Here is a 22,658-nt window from a genome sequence, read left to right on the forward strand (position 1 = left end):
GCGCCCTTTCTCTCGCTCGCCGGTCACGTCGTCTTGTGGGGCAGTGTTAGAGCCTTGTCATTCTGACTGGGCATCCCTGGCTTCCTCCCTCAGAGCGTCTGGCAGGTAGGTGGTAAGGGGCTGGTGTCCTCTAGAGTTCGGAGCTTTGGGGAGTGTGTGTGTGTGTGTGTGTGTGTGTGTGTGTGTGTGAGAGAGAGTGTGCCACCCACGTATTGCCCCTCCCCCCCTCCCCCCCAATCTTCTTTCCTTCAGACCCAGCTGACCTCTTCCCTTCCTACCTGCTCCCGGGCCCCTTTTGCGGGCTCAGCACCTCCTTTGGCGCTTGAGCACCCTGAGTCTGTCATTTTGCTTCATTGCCCCACCTGGAGGATGCCGTTCTGGGAATGGGTTTATATCCCCTCTCCTTATACCCTAAAGCAGTAAGACAGAGCATTCAGAGGACTACGCTGAGATGTGGGATTTTCCCACCTTCCTGCCCCTCCCTTGTTCCCTTGTCTTGGGTGCTCCTGGAGCTTTAGGAGGTCTGTGTGTTCCCTTTTGATCTGAGTAGAACCCTAGTGACTGGGATCTGATTTCATTAGGAAGATAGTGATCTTGATACAGCAAATGGCCCTAGGGCTAGTCTTTTGGCAGATATTCAGTCATGCTGTGTCAGAAGGGGTGGTACTGGGCTATATATTTTATTCTGTTAATAAATACATTGTAGGCACACTTCACTCCATTTAAGCATGTACCTGTCCATCCAACAAATATGTGTTGAACACCTGCTTTGTGTAACGTGCTCTGCAATGTGTTTGATGTGCAGTAGTGCAAAAGATAGGTTAGATCCCTGTCCTACCTTGCTTTTAATTCTGTTTGTTCCCCTTCATTTTGTCCTACATACTGCTAAGGTTTTGGGTTTTCTACTTCTGGCCCAAGAACTTTCAGAACTTTTCATTTCATTACATTTCATTTCATTTCATTTCATTTCATTTCGTTTCATTTCGTTTCATTTCATAATGTCATCTAGTAGAGTTGTGAAATTTTTACATACTGGAAATAGTGATTATTGAAATTACTTCTTAGTTCTTTATATTAGTTAGGGCATATATCATATGGACATGTATTGGTAAAAGTTAAATGTCTGATAGGTTACATAATTAATGTTTTCATTTCAAAATTGAACAGGTATTTGTAACTATTCAAAAAAAAGGAGGATGTGGAGTTTGAGAATTGAGAATTACTGAGTAAATCCATCAGACTCCACCAGATTTTTGTCCTTTATCCTTCTTCCTTCAAATTGAAATCTTTTTGCTGTCATAAATTAAAGGTTCAGCTGGCCTCATCTCAATAGTAGAAATGAACACATCAATAATTTATGTTCAATGTTTGTAGAGGTTTTATCAGAATAGTGTGTTCCATATTTCATTGATTCAGGTGGTTTATGTTTCACCTAAGAATTTTGACTAAATGTTTTAATTTTTTATCATGGCATAGGGATCTTATACCTTATTTTTTATTCTTTCAGCAGATTTTTATGCAGTGTCAGCATGAGTATATGATTTAGTTATTTGGCAATGCAAACTGTAATGTACTGATATTTTCTTTTCCATCAATAGAATTATTTTTTTCTATTGAATCAGGTTTTTGATGTTCATACCCTTCATGGCTCCTCTAGAGATGCCCCTGGTTATGAATTCCTGCTGTAAATCAATATCATAAGATTTTGCTATCATCAAACCCCCTCTAATAAAGATTTATTATATTGAATCACATGAATATTTATTAAATTCACTTTTATTTTTGAGTAGAAGTTTCCTTTCCCTGTACTAAATTTATTACTTTCTTTCCAGAAATGTCTAATGCAAAAGAAAGAAAACATGCTAAGAAAATGAGAAACCAGCCCACTAATGTGACTTTATCCTCTGGCTTTGTGGCTGATAGAGGTGTAAAGCACCATAATGGAGGTGGAAGACCTTTCCGAGCTCAAAAACAAGGTAAGGTACACATAATTCTCTCCACTGTGGTTTGAAGCATATTGCTTCTAAGAGCTTATTGATAGCTGTTTTCTAAATGGTAAATGAGTTGACCCTTATTTACCAGTTTGCCTAGTTGAAAAGTATTTACAACCCCAAAATTAATACTCATGGCACTTTAGCTGTCATTATAGAGTAGAGAAAAAATTTGAGTTGCCCTATGTGGACATTGCTAGCTGCCTTTTGTTTCAGAGGTTGGAGATCGTGGGTGGGCAGTGCAGCACAGTTTAGGAAGCTCCAGCTCTGGGGTTTGAATTTCAACTGTGGGGTGACTTCAGACAGTCATTTAACATTTTTGAACTTCATTTTCTCTTTTGTAAAATAAAGGAAATAGAATCTCATTTACCAGGACGAATTGTTTTGATGATTTAAGATTATAACCTATGATTATATGTATACACACACACACATATGTATGTATGTATGTATATATGTGCGTATATATATGTACATACATACATATATATATATATTTCCCTTAGGAACAGTGGTTCAGTATTTCCTAATTCAGTGTTTGCTTTGGCTTTATAGAACATAAGTATTGGGAATAATGTGAATTTACTATACATATTTTAGAGCTGGTATATCACTTAATTATTATTATATTATACTTCTATATTTCCTAAAAGAAAAATAGCACACTCATCATATCTATATTTAACTCATGTTATGATTTTAGAACCTCATAAGGTAATAGGAAAGTGATAGTGGTTCGTTGGGCAGTAATAGAAAATGCCAGTTTGGGAAGACAGCAAGCAGTTGACCAAGAATGTTTTTTGGAATGCTTTAAAGAATAGTGTGCATTGGGTCTAAATAAGTTTTAGATTCATACTCATAGATTTAGATTCACAACCAACAATTGATGCCTACCATGCCATGAGATAAACCTTAGTATATATTATCTCATTTAAACTTCACAATGACAAGTCTTGTAACACGCTTCATGATTATAGGGGCTTAATAACGAAGGCTATAATGGAAATAAGCAGGAACACCATAACATTCTTTACTGATCTCTCCCTTCATTCACAGACAAAGATTGGATATTGTCTTAAAGTCAGAGTGGTTTGAATATCCAGACGTTTGTATAGAGATTTTGCTCTTATTTCTTTTTAATTTAGCATAGGCTCCCAACTTGAGTATGCCAGAGAATTACGATAAAAGACTGAATACACAAAGTCATATGGATCATAGTATTTAAAGGAGCCTTAGATTTAAAATCCATATCACTCTATTTATATGGAGAAAAGTTCTCTTTATCAGTTATATCCATGGTTCTTTCATATGTCATACTGATATGATTAGCTAGTATGCTGCCTAATTAGCTGTGTCCGCTTGGGCAAATTAATTCACCTCCCTATCTGAGATCCCTACTCTTTAAAGGGTGAACAGTAATAGCCAGGGGTGTCATAGAATTGAAAACATGATCAAGGTTGCCACCCAAGAAATGTTCTCCACTGTAATCCTTATCCCCGATGAGTGACAGATTTCTTTTTGTTTTCTTTTTGAAAATGTACTAGAGTCTTTTTTTGGAACTTCACGACAGCGTCAAGCCAAAATGACCCACTATTCACCAACTGGCCCTGATGTGAATGAGCAGTCTTCCTCTAAAGTAATGTTTAAAAAAAAGGGAGGTTGGAAAACAGGTCCCGAAGACATTTCTCAGGAAATTCCCAAGTACATAACAGGTAAGTATGTGTAAAGAAGTGGCGTTTGATTGTATTATGAGTTCTTTGTTTCTAATGCAGCCGGATTTCTAACGCCCTATGTCGCGTCTCAGCCCCCCAGCCCTGCCTTCTGTCTCTCCTCCTTCCACGTCAGTCTTTTCTCGCCTCCAGCCTGGACATTGGCCATGGCCTCTTTGGGCCTGATAGCTCTCCCTTCTTCAGTTTCTTTTTTTTTCTTACCTGTCTTCTGACAAGTCCTTATTTGTGAACTGTTTTACTCTGTCTTAAAATCTTCTCCCCTTCTCTCCATTTTTAAAAATAGAAAGTGCCGTTTACACTCCTCAGCATGGCATTCTCCAAAGACGAAACCAAATTTAATGCACTCCGAGGGCATCCCAGACCTTTAAATCCTGTCTCCAGGCCCATTCCAGCCTCACCCCCAGTGCCTCCAACACCCTCCTCCCCACTACCACATATATTTCTTGTACACACCTTAGAGATGTCTTCTGGCCTCTGTTTTTGCCTTCTTGGGGGGAATTCACTTAAATTTCCCCAGCACTCTATTTACTTATCAAAAAAAAACATAGTTTTCAATAAAACAATAGTTATGGTCACATATTTGGAAAAAGCAGAAAATATTAAGAAAAAAACCTTGAAGTCAAAACCATTGTTAAAATTTTATTTTTTCTTTGTTTTCTTGTATAATTATTGCAGTTAAGAATGGTTGTGATTATATTGCACGTAGCTCCCTTTTAAAAAAACTTTTTGTGATCTTGTTTTTAAACATTTTTTCCGATTAGAAAAGTAACACTGAATCCTTATAGAAAACTGGAAAAAGAAATAAGAATTGAAGAACAGTTTTATAATCTCATATTACCGAAATAACCACTATTGGTATTAATCTAATAGGGGGTCAGGGTGGTGAGCGAATTATAAGCTCACATACCTCACATCTTTTTTCCTTCTGAGATGTACCAGAAAAGTGTTGATTTGAGACTTGTTTTTAATGACAGTGCTCTTTGCTTCAACAGCTTCTACTTTTGCTCAAGCCCGAGCTGCTGAAATCAGTGCTATGTTGACAGCAGTGACCCAGAAGTCTTCTAATTCACTGGTTTTCCAGACTTTGCCACGGCACATGAGACGCAGAGCCATGAGTCACAATGTCAAACGCCTTCCTAGGCGGTTACGGGAGATTGCCCAGAAAGAGGTATATGTTTCACTTAGTGTAAGTGTTTAGGTTAATAGTTCCTAAAATAAATTTGGAAGTATTAACTTAGTAGATTTTATTAAAATGAAAACCGAAAAACAGCATGCTCATTTTACTTATTTTTTGGTTTAATCATTTACCCCCTTCCAAACCTCCTATAATCCACCAAATTATCAGGTAGTTGAATGTTACAGCTGCTTTTAAGTATAGTGTTTGGAACCTTTTCTTTTAATAGTGTTAAGTAGTTGACATTGCCCTGCCAGATTTAAAGTAAAATTCTGACCTTCTTGCCTGATAAGCAAGTTTAGCTCTGCATTTTGGGGGTGTGGCCAGCTGGGAGTTGGAGTGTTAAAAAAAAAAGAGAAAAAGCTGCATCGATGCCTAGAACTTGCCTTTTGACTTTTTCAGTGTTGAAAACTTGACATTGAATTTAATTATTTTTGGCTTTACCAAAGTTTTTGGCTTAGACTTTCCAAGGTTTTCTAAGCTATCCATGTCTTTACTAATTGATTCAAAATTTCTTTATTAGTGAGTTGTAGGCACTGATGCTATGCTGATGGTGGGGTTAGCATTTATCAAGATAAAATCCTTATCCATAAGAGGCCCACAAACTAATGGAGAAGAGGTTTTTCCACAAAAGTGTAGCTTGTCTATGGAAGAGATTAAGAGGGGAAACTACACAGGAATTTTGTACTTTCTAGATTTAATGTGAAATCTGTTTCCTAGAGAGCATTTAGCATTTCTCTATCAAAACCTAACTGACATGAAATGTGTGGGTTTTCTCCATTTTTATATTTTTGGTCCTAAGTTTTGGGTTTAGTTACAACCTTGAAACTTGCCCAGTTAGTGATAGAACCATGCTTCCTCTAAGGTTTGCTTATCTCTAAAATCTTCACTATTTCTATTGCTTCCTTTCTCTGGTTCCATTGGAGAAATCACCAAGCTAAGAAATTTAACAAACTAATTGGGTGTGTAATGTGCTCCACTTAATAATCAAAAGTTAGTTGTTTGAATTCCTAACATTTAACTTTTGTTTTGAGATGATATGCTTCTCTTCTTGAAACTACAGGCAGAGAAATCAGTACATCAAAAAAAAGAACATTCAAAAAATAAATGCCATAAAGCTCGAAGATGTCACATAAACCGGATATTAGAATTCAACCGTAGGCAAAAGAAGAACATATGGTTAGAAACTCACATCTGGCATGCTAAACGGTTTCACATGGTCAAGAAGTGGGGCTACTGCCTTGGGGAGAGGCCGACAGTCAAGAGCCACAGAGCCTGCTATCGAGCCATGACAAACCGTTGCCTCCTTCAGGTATGTTTTTCCAACTGGTTTTCTTTTCTTTTTGTTTAGACCCTTTCCGATATAGACTTTCGTAATATTCCATGGTATGCTAAAGCCCTATCGATGAGATTATTTTAAAAACGATTACTGACCATGATGCCCTTTGTCAAATGCTGGAAATGAAGCAGCCTAAAGGTATTAGGGGAGGCTGATATTAATCAAATAATTAGCCAGATATACGGTTGAAGGGAAAAGTATACAATGCTATGAGCATTCATAACAGAGGAACCGGTAAATTTTTCATGGAACTGATGTTTGAGCAGAGCTCTGAGGGATGAGAAAGTGGGAGAGTGGAAGAGGCAGAAGGAAACCAGATAGGATAGAATTGAAATAAATTCCATGTGACAAAGATGAGAGTGACAGCAAGGCCAACGTTAAGGTAAGGTTAGTTCTGGAGAACTAAGAAGTAAGCAGATCATGTAGGGTCATGTTTGAGATTTACATAGCAGTGATTCATTTAATAGTCATTCATCATCAACAGATGTTTGAGAACCCTTCTGGGCCCTGAGCAGTTTTCAAAGTGCTGTTCTAGAAGCTTATGATTCAGCAGAATGCTGGAAAGTTTGTTTTAAACTCTTTGAGAGTACAGTTTGTTTTAGAGCCTTGTAATAGTGTTATTTATCTGATTGTCCCTCTCTCTCCCCTCCCACACCCGCCACACCCATTGCTAATTCAATTGCTTTCTCTCTTCCAGTACATGTTTAGAAATTTGCTCTTTGCAGAGGGCCTGTCTTTCAACGGTAGGATAGTCTTGGCCAAGTTGAGAAAACCGTTGGTATTATTAGTATCCTCTGATACCTCTTAAGAGCAATATATTCATATTGTTGTACAGCTGTCATCACCATCCATCTAGGACGCTTTCATCTTCCCAAACTGAAACTCTGTACTCATTAAGCAGTAGCTCCCCGTTGCTCCTCTCCCCCAGCCCCTGGCAACCACCATTCCACTTTCTGTGAATTTGACTGGTCCCGGTACTTCATGTAAGTAGAATCACACAATAGTTATCTTTTTGGTCTAGCTAATTTCACTTAGCATAATGTCTTCAAGGTTCATCCATGTTGTATCATGTGTCAGAATTTTCCTCATTTTTAAGGCTGAATAGTATTCCATTGTATGTATATGCCACATTTTGTTTATCCGTTCATCTGTCAATAGACACTTGGGTCACTTCCACATTTTGGCTATTGTGAATAATGCTGCTAGGAACATGAGTGTACAAATATTTCTTCAAGTCTCTGTTTTCAGTTCTTTTGCGTATTTACTTAGAAGTGGAATTGCTGGATCACATGGTAGTACTATGTTTAATTTTTTTGAGGAACTGCCATACTGTTTTCCATAGAAGCTACACTATTTTATATTCCCATCAGCAACGTGCAGGGATTCCAGTTCCTCCACGTCCTCACCAACATTATTATTTTCATTGTGTTGATAGTAGCCATTCTAATGGGTATGAAGTGAATAGAAGAACTGGTTAAGAGCTTTTGATTTGAAGCAGCAGATTTGATTAGCAGCAGAAATCATAGATTATAATGAAATTATTCTTTCTACATTGAGAAAACTGGGATCTAGAGAGATGAAGTGACTTGCTCGGGGTCACACACATAGCTTGTGGTGGCCTAGGTAACACCGGGGCATCTGATTCTCCTAGTCTGCGCTTTTTCCACTGTATTCTTCCATCTCTCAAAGTTCAGGACAGACATCTGAATTACTTCTCATTTTGGGTAAGATTTTTGCTGAGGTTATCAGATATTTTCTTCATATTTATCAGCCTAAATAATAAAAGTAATAGCTAATAATAACAAGTATTTTTTGAGTACTTATTTTATTCTAGACCCTATTTTAGTGCTTTACATATGTTTACTCATTTAATCCTTATGATAACACTACAAGGTAAATAATTATATTATTTCCATTTTATAGATGAGAAAACTGAGGTACGGAGAAGTTAGGTAATTTATTCATGGCCATACAGCCAATTGAGTGGTGAGGTTGAGATTTGAGCCCAGGTAGTCTGACTCCAGAGTTTCAGGCTATTAACCATAATTCTCAGATGTCACCAGTTGTAAAAACTTGGGTGAGGTTCATCCGGCCACTGATGAGGGAGAGTGGATCGCTGTTGCTTGGAAGATCTGTGTGTGAGTGATAGCATTGACTAATGTGTATTTGTCAGAATCCTAGCTGTAATTTGCCTTTTGGTTCCAGTTGCTGAGTATACTGAAATAGCTTAAAGATGCTATGGCAGAGGAGTTGGTTTGGAGGTCAGTGAGCCTGACTTGAATGCTGGCTTCTCTACTTTTCTAATTATATGGTTTCGTTCAAGTACCAGTTTCTTTATCAGTGTCCTTATCTCTCACATAAGAAAACAAATAGTACCTGGTTCATCAGATGTTGGAAGAATTAAATGACAGTCCATGTAAAGAGTTAGGCCAGCCCCTGGCACTCGGTGACCCTTCCATGACTGTTAATTATTATTATAGTTCTTTAACATATTGATTTTACTAGTTCAGTTTGATCTCTCTTCATCTTATTTAAATTGGTACGGTCTTACTCTTCATTATTCTCATTTTCCCCTGTATATTACTTAGTCAGAGTTGAATATCATAGTCAAGACCGAGCATGGGAGGAATATGGGATAAATTAATTGCAATATTATGTCTCTGAATTCAGTGTCAGGTAATCCTGAGGTCCTGAATTAGCTAACTAAAGTGAACAACCTTAGCATTATTTTGTGGAATTTATTACTGTCTTGCATATTCTACTTCTTACCTCGGGAAGATTTAGGGAAGGAATAATCCTTTACATAGAAAAGTAGGGGTTTTTACACTCTGTTTAGAACTTGACTATGAATATGGGATGAAACAGATTTTCTTTTTAAAAAGTAGGATGCTAGTTTATATTTTAAATGAAAATTCATTTTGATTTTGATTTTTGCTCATGTAATAAGAATAGACAGGTTTCAGATTTCGACTTACAAAATGATAGCTTTAACAATTTGTTATGTGTCTTGGATTTTTAGAAGTTTTTCTGATGTGGCTTTTGGCTTCTTGCAGTTTTCCCCCATGCAAATTTCTAAATATTTAATTGTGTTTCCCTTTTTGTGCAGGATTTATCCTACTACTGTTGTTTGGAGTTGAAGGGCAAAGAGGAAGAAATACTAAAGGCACTGTCTCCAATGTGTAGCATAGATACAGGTAAACTTTTTTCAAAGCTGAGCCCTATTTTAGTCTTTATTTATTCATTTCGTATATAAGTGTCTGCTGTAAGCATTTTGAAATTTAAACACATGTAAAAATGTGTGAGTTCTTGTTCCCCATGAGTATGTTAATATAAGGAAAGCTTTGAGTAGCTTTTAAATAATTTCTAACATTGTCAAATGTAAAATGAGAGAACCATTATTCTGGTGGAGTGAATTTAAGCAAGAAGAAACGTAAAACTCATTAAATCATTCAATAAATGTTTATTGAGAACTTGTGTACCAGGCTTTGGACTAAGCAGTGATTAAACCCAAAACTTCATCTCATAGCGAGAGACAATAGATAACAGTAGGGCTGTCAGGACATAATACTTCAGTCTCAACACTTGAAATCATGAAATTTTGTTTTCGTTTGTATCAGGATTGACTTTTGCAGCAGTTCACTGCTTGTCTGGAAAGCGCCAAGGTAGTCTCATGCTTTACCGGGCAAATAAATATCCCAGAGAAATGCTGGGGCCTGTTACGTTTATTTGGAAGTCTGGTGACAGGGCTGAAAGCAGGCAGTTGTGGATCTGGCTTCACCCAACTCTTAAACAGGTATAATCATTGAGATTATTTCCCCATCACTCATTACTGCATTCTTGATGACTGTTGGAAATCAATACCATAGAAATTTAAATGATGTAAAAGTTTAGCTAATGGCTTAGTATTTGAATACAAGGAGGAAAGTCGTGTGATTATTAATGAAGCAAATCTTGACCTCATTTTTTCGTAAGCCATAAGTAGAGATGAAAACCAACCTTATGCACATGGGTTAAAATAATTGTATTTGGACGAATGAAGGATTCTACCATGCCTGAATTGGTTGACTGGTATCTAGGTGCTTGTTAGAGCCTGTTTGATGATGACAAGCTGTTTTAAATATTTGTAATGATTTTTAGCACTAGATTTAGCTTAGCTTCTCTCTCTCTTTAGCATACTCACTGCTTTTATATGCTAGACTGTACATTTTCTCCAATTTTCTCTTTAAAAGTGTTGTGTGTCTGTGTATACATGTGTGTTTTTAATTTAGTCAGAACAGTTGTGTTGTTTTTAATCCATCTTTGACAATTAGATGTTTCTTTTTTTGGTTCCACGTGCTATATACTACTTAGAAGAACTAAAAACACTTCTTGATGATGAATTTAATTTGTGAAGGGATAAAAATGTAAATTTTTAAAGGGAGAAAAAATAACATAAACTAAACCACCTTAAATTTGTAAAGTAGTTAAATTTCAAAATTTTAAAGTAAAATGTTTAAATATATCCTTAGGATATTTTAGAGGAAATAAAAGCAATGTGTCAGTGTATGGAGCCCACCAAATCAACTGTCTGCATCCCTGACCCGCTTCTGACACCATCCCAAGAAGAAAGCCAAACCGAACTGCATGGTGAGAAAATTGTCAAGAAAAGAAAACGGAAAGATGATGGAGAAAATGCTAAGCCAATTAAAAAATTTATCGGAGATGGAACTAGAGATCCACATCAACCGTATTCTTGGCTCTCTCCAACCACAGGCATCCTAATCAGGTACAGGTCACATTTGCTCTGGGCATTTTCAGTGAATACTTGCTCCATTTTTTGCCATTGGCACAGACATCATATATGATGGAAATTTCCATTTTAAGACCTTTTCTCTCTTTCAGTGATTTGACAATGGAGATGAACAGATTCCGGCTGATTGGTCCACTTTCCCACTCCATCCTAACTGAGGCACTAAAAATTGCTTCTGTTCACACCGTAAGATTAAATGTGACAGTAATGTTTTATTCTAGTCATGTCCTTCTTAGCAGACTTGTGAAAACTAACATAATTTGGTAATATTTTTTGGCTGTGGCCTATGAATGTTTATTTCTCTACTTATGCTTATCATTGGGGACTTTGTCATCTCGCTTCTCCTAGAAGAGCAAATCCAAACGAATGTAATGCATAAACTGCCATGGTATTATTTTAGTACAGAGTATTCTTGCAGTACATTTTGTGGAAGGGTCTTAACTTTTGCTTCATAAGTAGGTAACAGAGAGCTCCTGAAATCTCTGAAAGTGTGTGCCATTTTTTTGGTTTGTACTTGTGTGATGCATATTTTCTGGGGCTAGTTTTACAGGTCTCTGATGCCTAAAAGGTTAAGAGCAATTATGTCTTGTGCAGCACTGTCCAGTAGAACTGTCTGCAAGGATGTTTCTTTGTGCCATGCAATATGGTAGCAACTAGCCACATGTAGCTTTTGAGCACTTGAAATGGGACTAGTGGGACTGAGGAAGTTAATTTGTACTTTTATTTAACCAAAAATTAAATTCGAATAGCTCTCTGTGTCTAGTGGCCCCCACGTTGACAGCACAGGGTTAGAGGTGAGAGACTAGATTGGGAATCAGACACTCTGGGTTTGTTTTTTTGTATTAGTGCAATGGACTTTTCAGTGCCTGTGCCTCTCAAAGATTTGCCATGGTCAGATATGATGATAGAGCTGAACAGCTTTTGAACTTTTAGAAGAAAAATACTTTGAAAAATCAAAGGCTACTTCTCTCTCTCTTCGTCACTTCCACCCTATCCTCAACCACTGTGTCTCTTGCCTGAATACTGAAGTCCTGTCTTAACTTTCCTCCTTTGTTCCCGGCTTTCACTCCATTCTCTGTATAGGAGGCAGAGTGATCTTTTAACAATTTATTCACATCGTGTTTCTCTGTGATTAAAAGCTTTTGAATAGCTTCTCCTTGTATTTGACATAAAACCCAGAACCCTTCATGTGACTGTGTAATCTCATGCCTTTCTGCCTCTTCTCGCCTCTCTTTCTTCTGCTCTTCAGCCACACTGGCTTCCTCGCAGTTCTGGAATGTGTCAGATCTTGTCTCCCTTAGATCTTTTGAACTTACTTTTTTCCCACCTGCTTGAACATTCTGCCTCTACTACTCTTTGCTTGGCCAAAACCTTCCTCATTCTTCAGGTTTCAACAGCTGTGTCATTTCCCTTCAGAATACTTTCCTGATTCCTCAAGTTAATTATATCCCTTCTGTAAATTATATTGCATCTTGCACATTTCCTTGATTTTTATGTCTAGCTATCTTTGTATCATTAGACTGAGCTTCGTGATGGCAAGGAAAGGGTTAGTCCTGTTCTTTCCTCTGTCCCATGTGCTTAGCCCAGGAGCCTGGCACAGACTAGGTGCTCTACTCCAGCTGAATGAGTTGTAGACCAAGGAGGTGTGGTTCTAGAGCCTGTACTCTAAACCACTAAGCTTTGCTACCTGAGTATTTGATATAAGTAGCACATATGTTACAGGTTGCTTTAGAATCTAGGAGCACATTCTACTTCAGTGAATTTCAGGATGAATCATGGCCATAGGCTCTCTTCCTTGGCATGAACGTAGTACTTTTGAAACTTTGCTCCATTTTTGGTCCTGTCTGGAAAAAAATATATGTAAAATACTTGTGTATCTTATTTGAAATTTCTTGGAATACTAGAGTCACATCCTTTTGCCAAAGATTTCTTCAAAAGGTATTGGTTTGGTTTTTCTTTAGTGAGGAAGGTTTTATTGCTCGAATTGGTGGTGATGAAGTTCATAATAATGGGAGAGAAATAAGAAGCAAGGCTGCTGGCATTGTGCTCAAGAGAGACCACAGGTGTGAAGTAGCTTAGGTAGTCTCTGAAAACCATGGGTGTTTTTCTCAGTATGTGAAATCTTAACAGAAATCTTGACTTTGCCTTTAATAGAAAAGTAGTCTGGTTTTAATAACTGTGTAAAATATAGTGGCAATTTCCCTGGTTCTTCCCATAAAATGTTATTTCCACATACAGAAAAATGTGAGGGCGTACTGTCACAACCATACAAAATTGCTGAGTGTGATTCATTATTTATTTGGTGAACAGGGGCTGTTATTTTTCAGGAGGGAGAGGACACAGAGAAGACACCTCACCATTGGTGGGTTGAAACCTGTAAGAACGCTGATAGCGTTTCCCTTCACCACAGACAAGGAGCCGTGTTTGAATTGTTGGGAGGTACACAGAGGGGCTGCTGGGTTGCACTGGGAAGGAGAGAACAATAGAAAGTGGATTAAAAGAGAGTTTTGCAGTTGGACTACCTACATGTGTGGTGCTTTTTAACTTGTAACTTTGTTACAATATAGCAAGAATGCAAGTAGGTGCCTAAAATCAGTAAACAGTGTAAATACTATTTGAGTTTGCATATGAAACAACAAACAAATGAGATGTTAGTCTTCTAAATAACTGGCATTCTGATAGATAACTGCATATACCAGGTACCAGACTGAAATCTGATATTATAGATAAATGTGTATACATGAGTGCTTTGTGCATAAGGCTACTGTAGTCATCGTTGCTAGAAACATACAAGTTTGTTGTTGTGAAATAATCTGTTATGTTAATTTAAATTTTTTGTACGAAACCTCATTCTTTACGAATGTTAATTCTTTAAAAGTGTCAATGGGAAAAAAGATTTTTTAAAATAAATCGCCCAAGGAGAAAGTTTCATTAGGACAATTTGAAAATACAAGCAAATACATATACATTGTGAATGACTTTCTTTAAGCTTGGCTTTTTTTGTTTGTTGTTAAAGGAGTAACATCACCAGCAGAAATTCCTGCAGGTACTATCTTGGGACTGACAGTTGGAGATCCTCGAATAAATTTGCCTCAAAAGAGGTCCAAAGTTTTGCCCAATCCAGAAAAATGCCAAGGTAAAGTTCTTGAAACACCTCTGGTTTTCCTTACTGTTTTGAGCAGTCTAGTCTAGAAGAGTTATTTCTGACACCGCTGCAGTAACTTCATCTGTAGTAAATTAGGACGATCTTTACCTGGCTACTTTCAAGATAGTTATGATCAAAGGAGATGATGTGTGTGTGTGTGCCAGGGGGTGAGGGGGGGGTGTATCTTTTAGCTGTGAAATATGTAGCCTGATCCTCATGTTCATTTTTTTCTGAGTTTTTTATTTCGGGTATCTAGTAAAACCTGTCTCTCTGCAAACTGGGTTCCCTGAAAATCTCCGGCCTGGCATTTCAGAATTTTAATTGTGAGGAAGGGCTGTTCACCTGCAGCTGGTCTTGTGCTCATTGGAAGCCTCTGTCTGACCATACAGATGATCCAGGTTCGAATCCTGGCAAGGCCATCCCAGGTGCTGAAGGGTAAGAGGTCTGTTTAGATTCAGTCGAGGGGCCTGAGGGAGTTGTTTGGCCGGGGCAGCAAAGGAGGGTGGGTAGAAATGGCTAAAGCTTTAGTCTGGTCTGGGGTTTGCCACAGTTGTGATAATATCTTATTGTATTTACTGTCATTTAAATATGGTTAATTGGGAAGAATCATTAAAATCGTGAATTTTTGGAGAAAAAATACTGGTGTATGTAGTAACAACTTTAGAATTTTTTTTACCTCCATGTGTAGTTAGATAGCTTAATAAGGGGGCAGTAAATTACTCTGTCAGAACTTCACATGAAAGGTGGATTGGATGAGAGAGGAGGTTAAAGATATACAGGTAAGTTAGTTAATTATGGAATCTAAGACTTTAATGAATGAATTGTGTCTTTTTTTTGACTATTACAATCACCTTAAGGCTGTAGTTAAACTCTAGTTTCTCTTGCTGCCTCAAATCCTTTTTGGGTATGAGACAGTTTTGTATTAATCCTTTCTAAGGCTTTTATCTTGATATGAATCATTTCAAGGAAGATGAAAGTCTTTCTTAGAAAGCATTTTATTTCTATTATAAAAGCTTGTCACCTGTTAGTCATTATGGACTTTTATCAAAACCTGTTGTAAGTTATTTCTTTGAAGATGTATTGGCATGTGAGCTTCATAAAGAAGTAAACTTTTTAAAGAGGTTATATACCAATATTATTAACAAATTCAGTGTCAAGGTAAGAAATGTCCAAACCTGTAGAGAATTTTTATAAAGAGTTTATTTGAGTCAAACTGATGACATATGCCGGGGAGCAAAATCTCAAATGCTTCAGAGAATAAGTTTCATCTTCTTTTATGCATTTGAAATTAAGGAGGAAACATAAGGAATATTGGAGAAAGCAAGGTAGAGGATTGGATTATAGGATAGTTAACAAGATTCTGTGCTCTCTCCAGGGTTAATACCCCCTTCCATGGGTATGACTTCTGGTATTTCTAAGATGTGTTAACCTAGATGCACAAGAACAATGGACAAGGCTGGCTTTAGGCAAAAATAAACATTTCACTAAAAACACTATATGCCTGCAGATGACTGACTACCCACTGTGACCTGCCCAGTTAGGAATTTGTGATCAGATCACCCTGTGAGGTTAGTTTCCATAAGAACCTCTTTTTTTTTTTTTTTTTTTTTTTTTTATCCACAGTAATATATCACTTAGGAAGACAATTCAACACTAAAGTTATAAATATACTTTGATGAGCTGGGTCAATTAATAAAAGATTAATCCTTGGAAGAATCTCCCTGTCACAATGATCTAAAACCCAATTCTCTGACATACTTCTAGTCTGTCTGTACCTGAAGTCATTCTTTGTCTGTTTTGAATTAGACAAAACAGACCAATTCTGGTGTTACTTAACCATAAAGAAGGATTTGCCCAATTTGGGTAACAAACTCTTTATCTTCTATATGTACTGGGAATTCGAGAGTTCTAATAAGAGGGTACATAACTATGATATTGACCTAATAAGAAATATATATTTTGGTCTTTGTCTAGATGTGCCTTTTCTGCCAAATACCTTCTAAAGCTCTTTTAATTTTCTAAGTGGTAAGAGCCTTAAAGGCTCTTGTTATTCATAACAAGCTCCTTTCAAACATACCTGAGTTTATGTTAATGAAGTGACTTGGAAAGCCCTTAAAGATGGTGGGCTAGTTGGCAGCAAACCATCCGTGTGATTAGAGGCCTGGAACTTTCAGCCCTGACCCCTTCCAGGGAGGGGAGAGGGGCTGGAGATTGAGTTTAATCACCAATGGCCAATGATTTAATCAATTGTGCCTACTTGATAAAACTCAGATAAAAATGGGATTCAGAGAGCTTCTGGTTTGCAGAACATGTGGAGGTGCTGGGAGGATGGAGTGCCCAGAGCGGGCATGGAAGGGCCGCCCTCCTTCCCCCATTCCCTGCCCTGTGCATCTGGCTGTTCCAGAGTTGTATCCTTTTATTAAAAACAAAACAACAGAAAAAAATGTAGTAAGTAAACACTTTTACTGAGTTCTGGGAAGCATTCTAGCAAATTATTGAACAGAGGGAGGGGTTCTAGGGTCAGACCAGTTTCTAGCCAGTTGGTCAGGGAGGGGTTCTTGGGTCAGACCAGTTTCTAGCCAGTTGATCAGAAGTACTAGAAGCTGGGACTTGCGATTGGTGTCTGAAGTGGGAACAGTCTTGTTGGACTGAGCCCTTAACCTCTGGGATCTGTTGATATCTCCAGGTAGATAGTGTCAGAATTGAGTTAAATTGTAGGATACCCACTGGTGTTGGAAATAGTTTGCTGTGAGAAAAACACCCACACACTTGAGTGTCAGGTATTGAGAGTACAGTAATGTAACTGAGCAGATGGCACAGATGCAGTGAAAGAAAATGGTGTTTATTGTATAGTGCTACACAATAGAGAACGGGATGGAAAAACATACTCCATGGTTCACAGGCAAGGAGTTTTATAGAGCAAAAATCACAGGTCCTCATGAGTAAGGGCTTTGGGGTTGTCGGTCTCGTTGATTGGTCAAGAGTGAAGTAAGAGCAGTAAATCTATTTCAGGTCTTGAGGTCAGTTTAGGAGTCCTTCAGTCTGGTTTCATGAGATGTGGCCAGGTGGTCATCCTGCTTTAGGGTACAGGAGCTGAAAGACAGCTTAGGCCATGGGTTATCTTTAGCTTAACAGAAACCCATACCTTGTGACCCTTACTCAAGGCATGGTCATTGTGTCTGGCTGCCTCAAGGGTTGATGACTAGCAAGGGAAAGGGCCAAGGCTTATAGGGCAAACTGTGAAGGAACTGAATAGAGTGCTGGGCTACATATTAAATCAAAGTCATACATTAGGCTGGTCCCCCGGTCGCGGTCATTTGCTTTGTGGGCTGAGAAACAGTTTAACATTGCATGTTTCTAGGTTATCTTATCTGCAGGGGTAGAAGCTATACATCTTTAGACCAATGTATAGTATTATTATTTCTGCCGTCTTGCTTATTTAGACACCTCTATTCCCACCCTCAGTCTAGCAGGCCTTAGGCTAAGCAGTTTCTAAAATGGTTAACAGGGTGCCATGTGACTTCCTTCTTGGGACTATTACTCCAAAATAGCATACAAGCTTTTATATATGTATGTGTATATGTATGTATGTATGTATGTATTTAGATATTTTCTGAGGGGAATCTTAGCTCCTCAGTTTCAGTAGTAACAGTACAGAGAAGGAAACAGTTTTCTCTTTCTCAGTGAAGAACCTGAAGTAATGATGCATATTCTAAGATGCTTTGAAAAGTTTACTTGATCACTTGGTTCTTAAATTTGAATTAAATATGGGTTTTTGCAAATCTTTTCAACTTTATTACCACAGGATTTCACTATGTAAGTAACTGGTTTTCTGAGTGAGGTTTTAAAATATAATTTGTCCTATAGTCTCTGCTATTTTATATTTATTCCCTTTACCATTTGCTAATTTGCTTTGCTACATTATTTTAACTAGTCTTTGGCTTTCATTGTGCTCATAGGCTTGTTTTAATCTTTTTCTTTACATACTCTTTGGTAGTGTGTACCCAAAACACAGAGTCAGTTGCCTTTAGATGATTGCAAGCACTTTCAGAACACTGATCTGCAGCTGATTTTCAAAAGTGCCCAGTTATTGGTCATTTTACCATGACTTCTCTGTTTCTGCTTTTGGGGGGGGGGGACCCTAATAGCTTCAACCAGGTCCCTTTAACTATTCTTCATATTAAATTTAAACTAGAGTTTGAAGACTGTGACTATAGTTTATTCGATTTCCAATGATAAAGCTTTTTTATTAGTTTCCTTGCTTCTCTAAGTAAAACATATTAAGTTTTTACTTAAAATTTGATGATCTTCAGGTATACTTTAGAAAGGAGAAAAACTATTTCCTTCAATTTTAAAAGACACAATTCTAAAGTTATGTAGTCAGTTATTTGTCTGTGTAGGAAAGAATATATGTTAGTCTTAGGGGAAGGAATTAGTATTGCATTCAGAATTCATGGTCCTTCTGGGTACACTGAGGTGCATGCTGACTCGGTTGCTAATGTTCTTTTATCTCACTTAGTGAAGACTATTGACCTGAAAAGCACTTCTCCTTTTCCTTCAGACATAATTTACTGTTTTAAATAGACTTTATATTTTAGAACAGTTTTTAGGTTCACAGCAAAATTGAGTGGAAAGTCAAAGAGTTCCTATATATTTCTGCCCCCACACATGCACAGTCTCCCCTGTTATCAACATCTTGCACAAGAGAGGTACATGTTACAATCTGTGAACCTACACTGACATGTCGTTATCACTCAAAGTCCATAGTTTACATTAGGGGTCACTCTTGATGTTATATATTCTATGGGTTTGGACAAATTTATATTGACATGGAGCTACTATTACACAGTGACATGTTCCTTGACATGCTACCATTATAGCATCACACAAGATCATTTCTCTGTTCCAAGTCTGCTTTGCTCTACCCATTCTTCCTCTCTCCGTCCCCTCAGTCCCCTATCCTTTTACTGTCCCCGTAGTTTTGCCTTTTCCCAGAAAGTCATGTAGTTGGGATCTCACTGGATGTAGCCTTTCACACTGGCTTCTTTCCCTTAGTAATGTGCATTTAAGTTTCCTCCATGTCCTTTTATGGCTTGATAGCTCATTTCTTTTTCTGAATAATATTCTATTATCTAGATGTATCACCTACTTTGTTTTATTTATTATTACTTTTTAGAGTATTTGCTGATGAGGTCGTGCTTCCCTAGGCCTTCATCCATCTATTTTGTTGGTGGTGGTGGTGGCGGTGACCCCGACATGACACGAACACGTTAGCCATCTCTTTTGTCTGCAGCCAAGTCTGAGTAAAATGCCAATTCTGTCCCTTAAGTCTGCGGTGGCGCCCCACAGGGAAGTGTTCCCGGTAGACAGAGGCTGTTTGAAACGAGCTCGCGAGCTCCCGGCCTGTGCTGTGTGAGCTCAGCACAGCGCTGCTACCTGGGCCACTGTTGGTCGCCACCTCCACGAGGAGGAGCAGTGCGCTGGGCGCCGTTGATGTTTTTCATTTCTCATCTTTCATCAATTTAATTTTTAAAGTTTTCTTCCCCCCTGAGATCTGTCGTATCACGGCCCAGTCACTTCCAACTTATTATTTTTTTTTTACAGCCGTCAGACCTACGCAGGTATGTGTCTTCACATGACCTTTCTGTGTTGGCGTTTTAGGACCATAGTCCAAACTCATGTATTGTCTGACTTTTTATTTTAATTATTCAGTCCAACAAAATAAGATTTGGAAGACTTTCCCCCATAGTTATTAAACAACTACATGTAGGAAGTCTCTTCTGTCAGTGTATATATGTTTATTACTGAAAAAGTTTCTCCTCCTTTCCCACTAGTGTAGTCTTTGGCGTGGTGGAGCTTACGTAAAGGAATGAAATAATACATTTCACAGAAAATATGCTCATTTTAAAGGAATTAAAAAGTATCTTTTATAGAAAGGAATAAATATTCAGTTCAATGAAAATGGATTATCAGAGACTTAAAATAAAAAGGCTGAAGAAAAGGATGGTATCCATTCTCTCGCCACCATTGGGCCAGGAATGACATAAAGGGCTTTGAAACCAGTAGTTAACATGTATCTCGTGCTGTCACCGCATATTATCAAGAAATTTATTACCTCTGCAGTGGTTTCTAAGACAGTATTTGTCTTAAATGTGGAATTAGGCAGTTATTTAAAGGCAATTTTATGTGATATTTGCGTCTTCTACACTAAAAATAAATGTCAAAAGATAAGTTTCAGAGCCTTTGCTATTTCACTGATCGCAACTCTAAGAATAATTTACTATCTAGTCCAGTAAATACTTCTAGAGAAGTTAAGTGCCTATAAAGTGTTTTCTTGTAACAAAAGTCAACCAATAACATTTAGAGTTTGACTTCATTGATCTAAAGGATGTGATTTGAAGGCTATTTCTTTTCCCTCTTAGATAATGAGAAAGTTAGACAGCTGCTTCTGGAGGGTGTGCCTGTGGAGTGTACACATAGCTTTATTTGGAACCAAGCTATCTGTAAGAATGTCACAGAGAATAAAATCTCGGATCAGGTAACTAACTAATGGTGTAAGGATTATTGGTAAAGTCATGAAGACAGGTTGAAATTCATCACTCAAGAGACCGTAAAAGTTACTTCATACTTTGTAGAATCCTGTTGACTTCCTTTTACTTTCAAACAATTTATTGGTCCCTTATGATACACACACACACACACACACACACACGTATACATATACATACACATACTATATATATTTTTTCTATTCTTAAAGAATTATTTCTAGAAAAAGTTAATACAAGGACCTTTAAATGATAATCTCATGATTTAAATAAATGTTTTTCTTTTATTGTTTTTTTTTTCTCCCCTAGAATGTTCTCTGTCTTTATTTGTTCTCCTGTCTTTAATTTCACAATGGTTGTGCCCTTACCAAGACCAGGTATAGTATTAGATGACTAGGAGATAGTCAGAGAAGTACAGGGTATAAAGGAAGCCCAAAGAAGGGATATTAAGCCCAGACTACGGAAATTAGGGAAAGCTTCCTGGATGGAGGAGCTAGTGTTTGAGTTGACTCTTAGGTGGTGGTTAGAATTAACCAGACTACTTGGGGCCAAGCGCCAGGGGCCAAAGCTGCAGTAGAGAAAGGATTGCCGGAAGTAAGGACAGCATGTGCAAGTGCCCAAGCCAAAAACAGGATGTATTCAGGAATCTCCAAGTACATCAGTATCTTGGAGTCAAAGGTGGGGCAGGGGATGAAACTGGAGAGATAAATATGGACCAGAACATAAAACACCTTGGGGCATTTTAAGGATTTGGACTGAATAGGTAAGGCACCATTGAAGGTTTTAAGCTGGGCCGTGACACAGTCAGATTTCACTCCAGCAGCACTGTAGAGGGTGGACGAAACTAGGGATAGTGATGTGGGTGGAGGTGCTGGAGAGAGGACTTGTGGTTGGATGGCTTTAAGGGAGACCCTGGAAATAACCCATGATACATAGAATATGATGGGGGCCTGAATTATGGTCGTGTGGCTGGAGGGCAGGGACTGGGATTTAGTACATCTTCCTGGAAGGTAAAATTGACACGATTCAGTGATTGATTGGAGGATGGGTGGTGAGAAAGGAGGATGCTTGTAGATTAGCCCCTAAAGGTCTAGCTTAGGTCAGAGAGCTGAGCTGAACGAGCCAGAACCAGTCTCACTCATCACTGCTGTGTTCCCAAATTCTAGAAAATTGTTTGGCACATAACAGGTACTCAGTAAAAATATTTGAACGAATGACTTAATGAACAATAAATATCTGAATGGATGAATGAATGAATGAATGAATAAGGGAATGAACTCAGAATTGTAGCATCATTCAGCTAGCTGGGGAATACAGGAGGAGAGTGAATGCAGTGGGCAAGATGGGTTTAATCTTGGATAAATTCAGTTTGGGGGCCCTTGGGACTTTCCAGGAGCAGAGTCCAAGGGAGAAGTTTCAGTCCTGGGGGAAAAATCGGGGCTAAAAGATAGATATTTTGGAATAGCTAATGTGTACATGGTAGTGGAAACTAACCAAAAGTGCAAAAGGAGAACCAGGACTTGGTCGTGGCTTGAGGAGCATCCGTGAGGAGCATCTGTGAGGAGTGGTTAGACTTCGCAGCATGGAGACAGTCTTTTTTTTTTTTTTAATTTCTATTTTGCAATTAGAGTTGATATTCAGTATTTTGTTATTTTTAGGTATACAGTGTAGTGGTTAGACATATAATTTACAAAGTGATCTGATTAGGAAACAGTCTCTTGGGTGGTTTTCTCTGTTGAGTGACAGGCCACTTTCATACCTGTTCATCTCTTTTTATAGCTGGCAAGAAAAGTCCGAGAGGATGTTGTTACCTAGTCCCTACTGTCCACATAACAAATAATTTATAGTATCTTCTATTTTAATACCTGACGAGAAATTTTCTGAAGAGCCAGAGTATTTTTCCATTTTCCCTTCCTTAAGAAGGTGTTAATTGTACTTTTTG

The 22,658-nt window shown here is 38.0% G+C and overlaps 1 protein-coding gene across 4 annotated transcripts in view; it reads left to right on the top strand.

Annotated features, from left to right (window-relative positions):
- Nucleotides 1-12: 12 nt before the first annotated feature.
- Nucleotides 13-22,658, top strand: part of POP1 (POP1 homolog, ribonuclease P/MRP subunit) — a 33,306-nt gene continuing 10,660 nt past the window's right edge. The window contains exons 1-12 of one of the 4 annotated variants that reach the window (XM_016157849.2): nt 13-105; nt 1,833-1,976; nt 3,536-3,703; nt 4,714-4,907; nt 5,959-6,207; nt 9,341-9,428; nt 9,852-10,027; nt 10,743-10,999; nt 11,116-11,209; nt 13,351-13,462; nt 14,040-14,159; nt 20,591-20,706. In XM_016157849.2, the coding sequence (XP_016013335.1) occupies nt 1,835-1,976; nt 3,536-3,703; nt 4,714-4,907; nt 5,959-6,207; nt 9,341-9,428; nt 9,852-10,027; nt 10,743-10,999; nt 11,116-11,209; nt 13,351-13,462; nt 14,040-14,159; nt 20,591-20,706 (1,716 nt within the window). In that variant the 5' untranslated portion in view covers nt 13-105; nt 1,833-1,834. Of the gene's footprint in view, nt 113-1,832; nt 1,977-3,535; nt 3,704-4,713; nt 4,908-5,958; nt 6,208-9,340; nt 9,429-9,851; nt 10,028-10,742; nt 11,000-11,115; nt 11,210-13,350; nt 13,463-14,039; nt 14,160-20,590; nt 20,707-22,658 lie in introns of all 4 variants that reach the window. The other 3 variants (XM_016157853.2, XM_016157852.2, XM_016157850.2) reach the window with 3 other exon arrangements.

The sequence above is a fragment of the Rousettus aegyptiacus genome, unplaced genomic scaffold (assembly GCF_014176215.1).
Source record: "Rousettus aegyptiacus isolate mRouAeg1 unplaced genomic scaffold, mRouAeg1.p scaffold_m13_p_15, whole genome shotgun sequence".
NCBI lineage: Eukaryota > Metazoa > Chordata > Mammalia > Chiroptera > Pteropodidae > Rousettus > Rousettus aegyptiacus.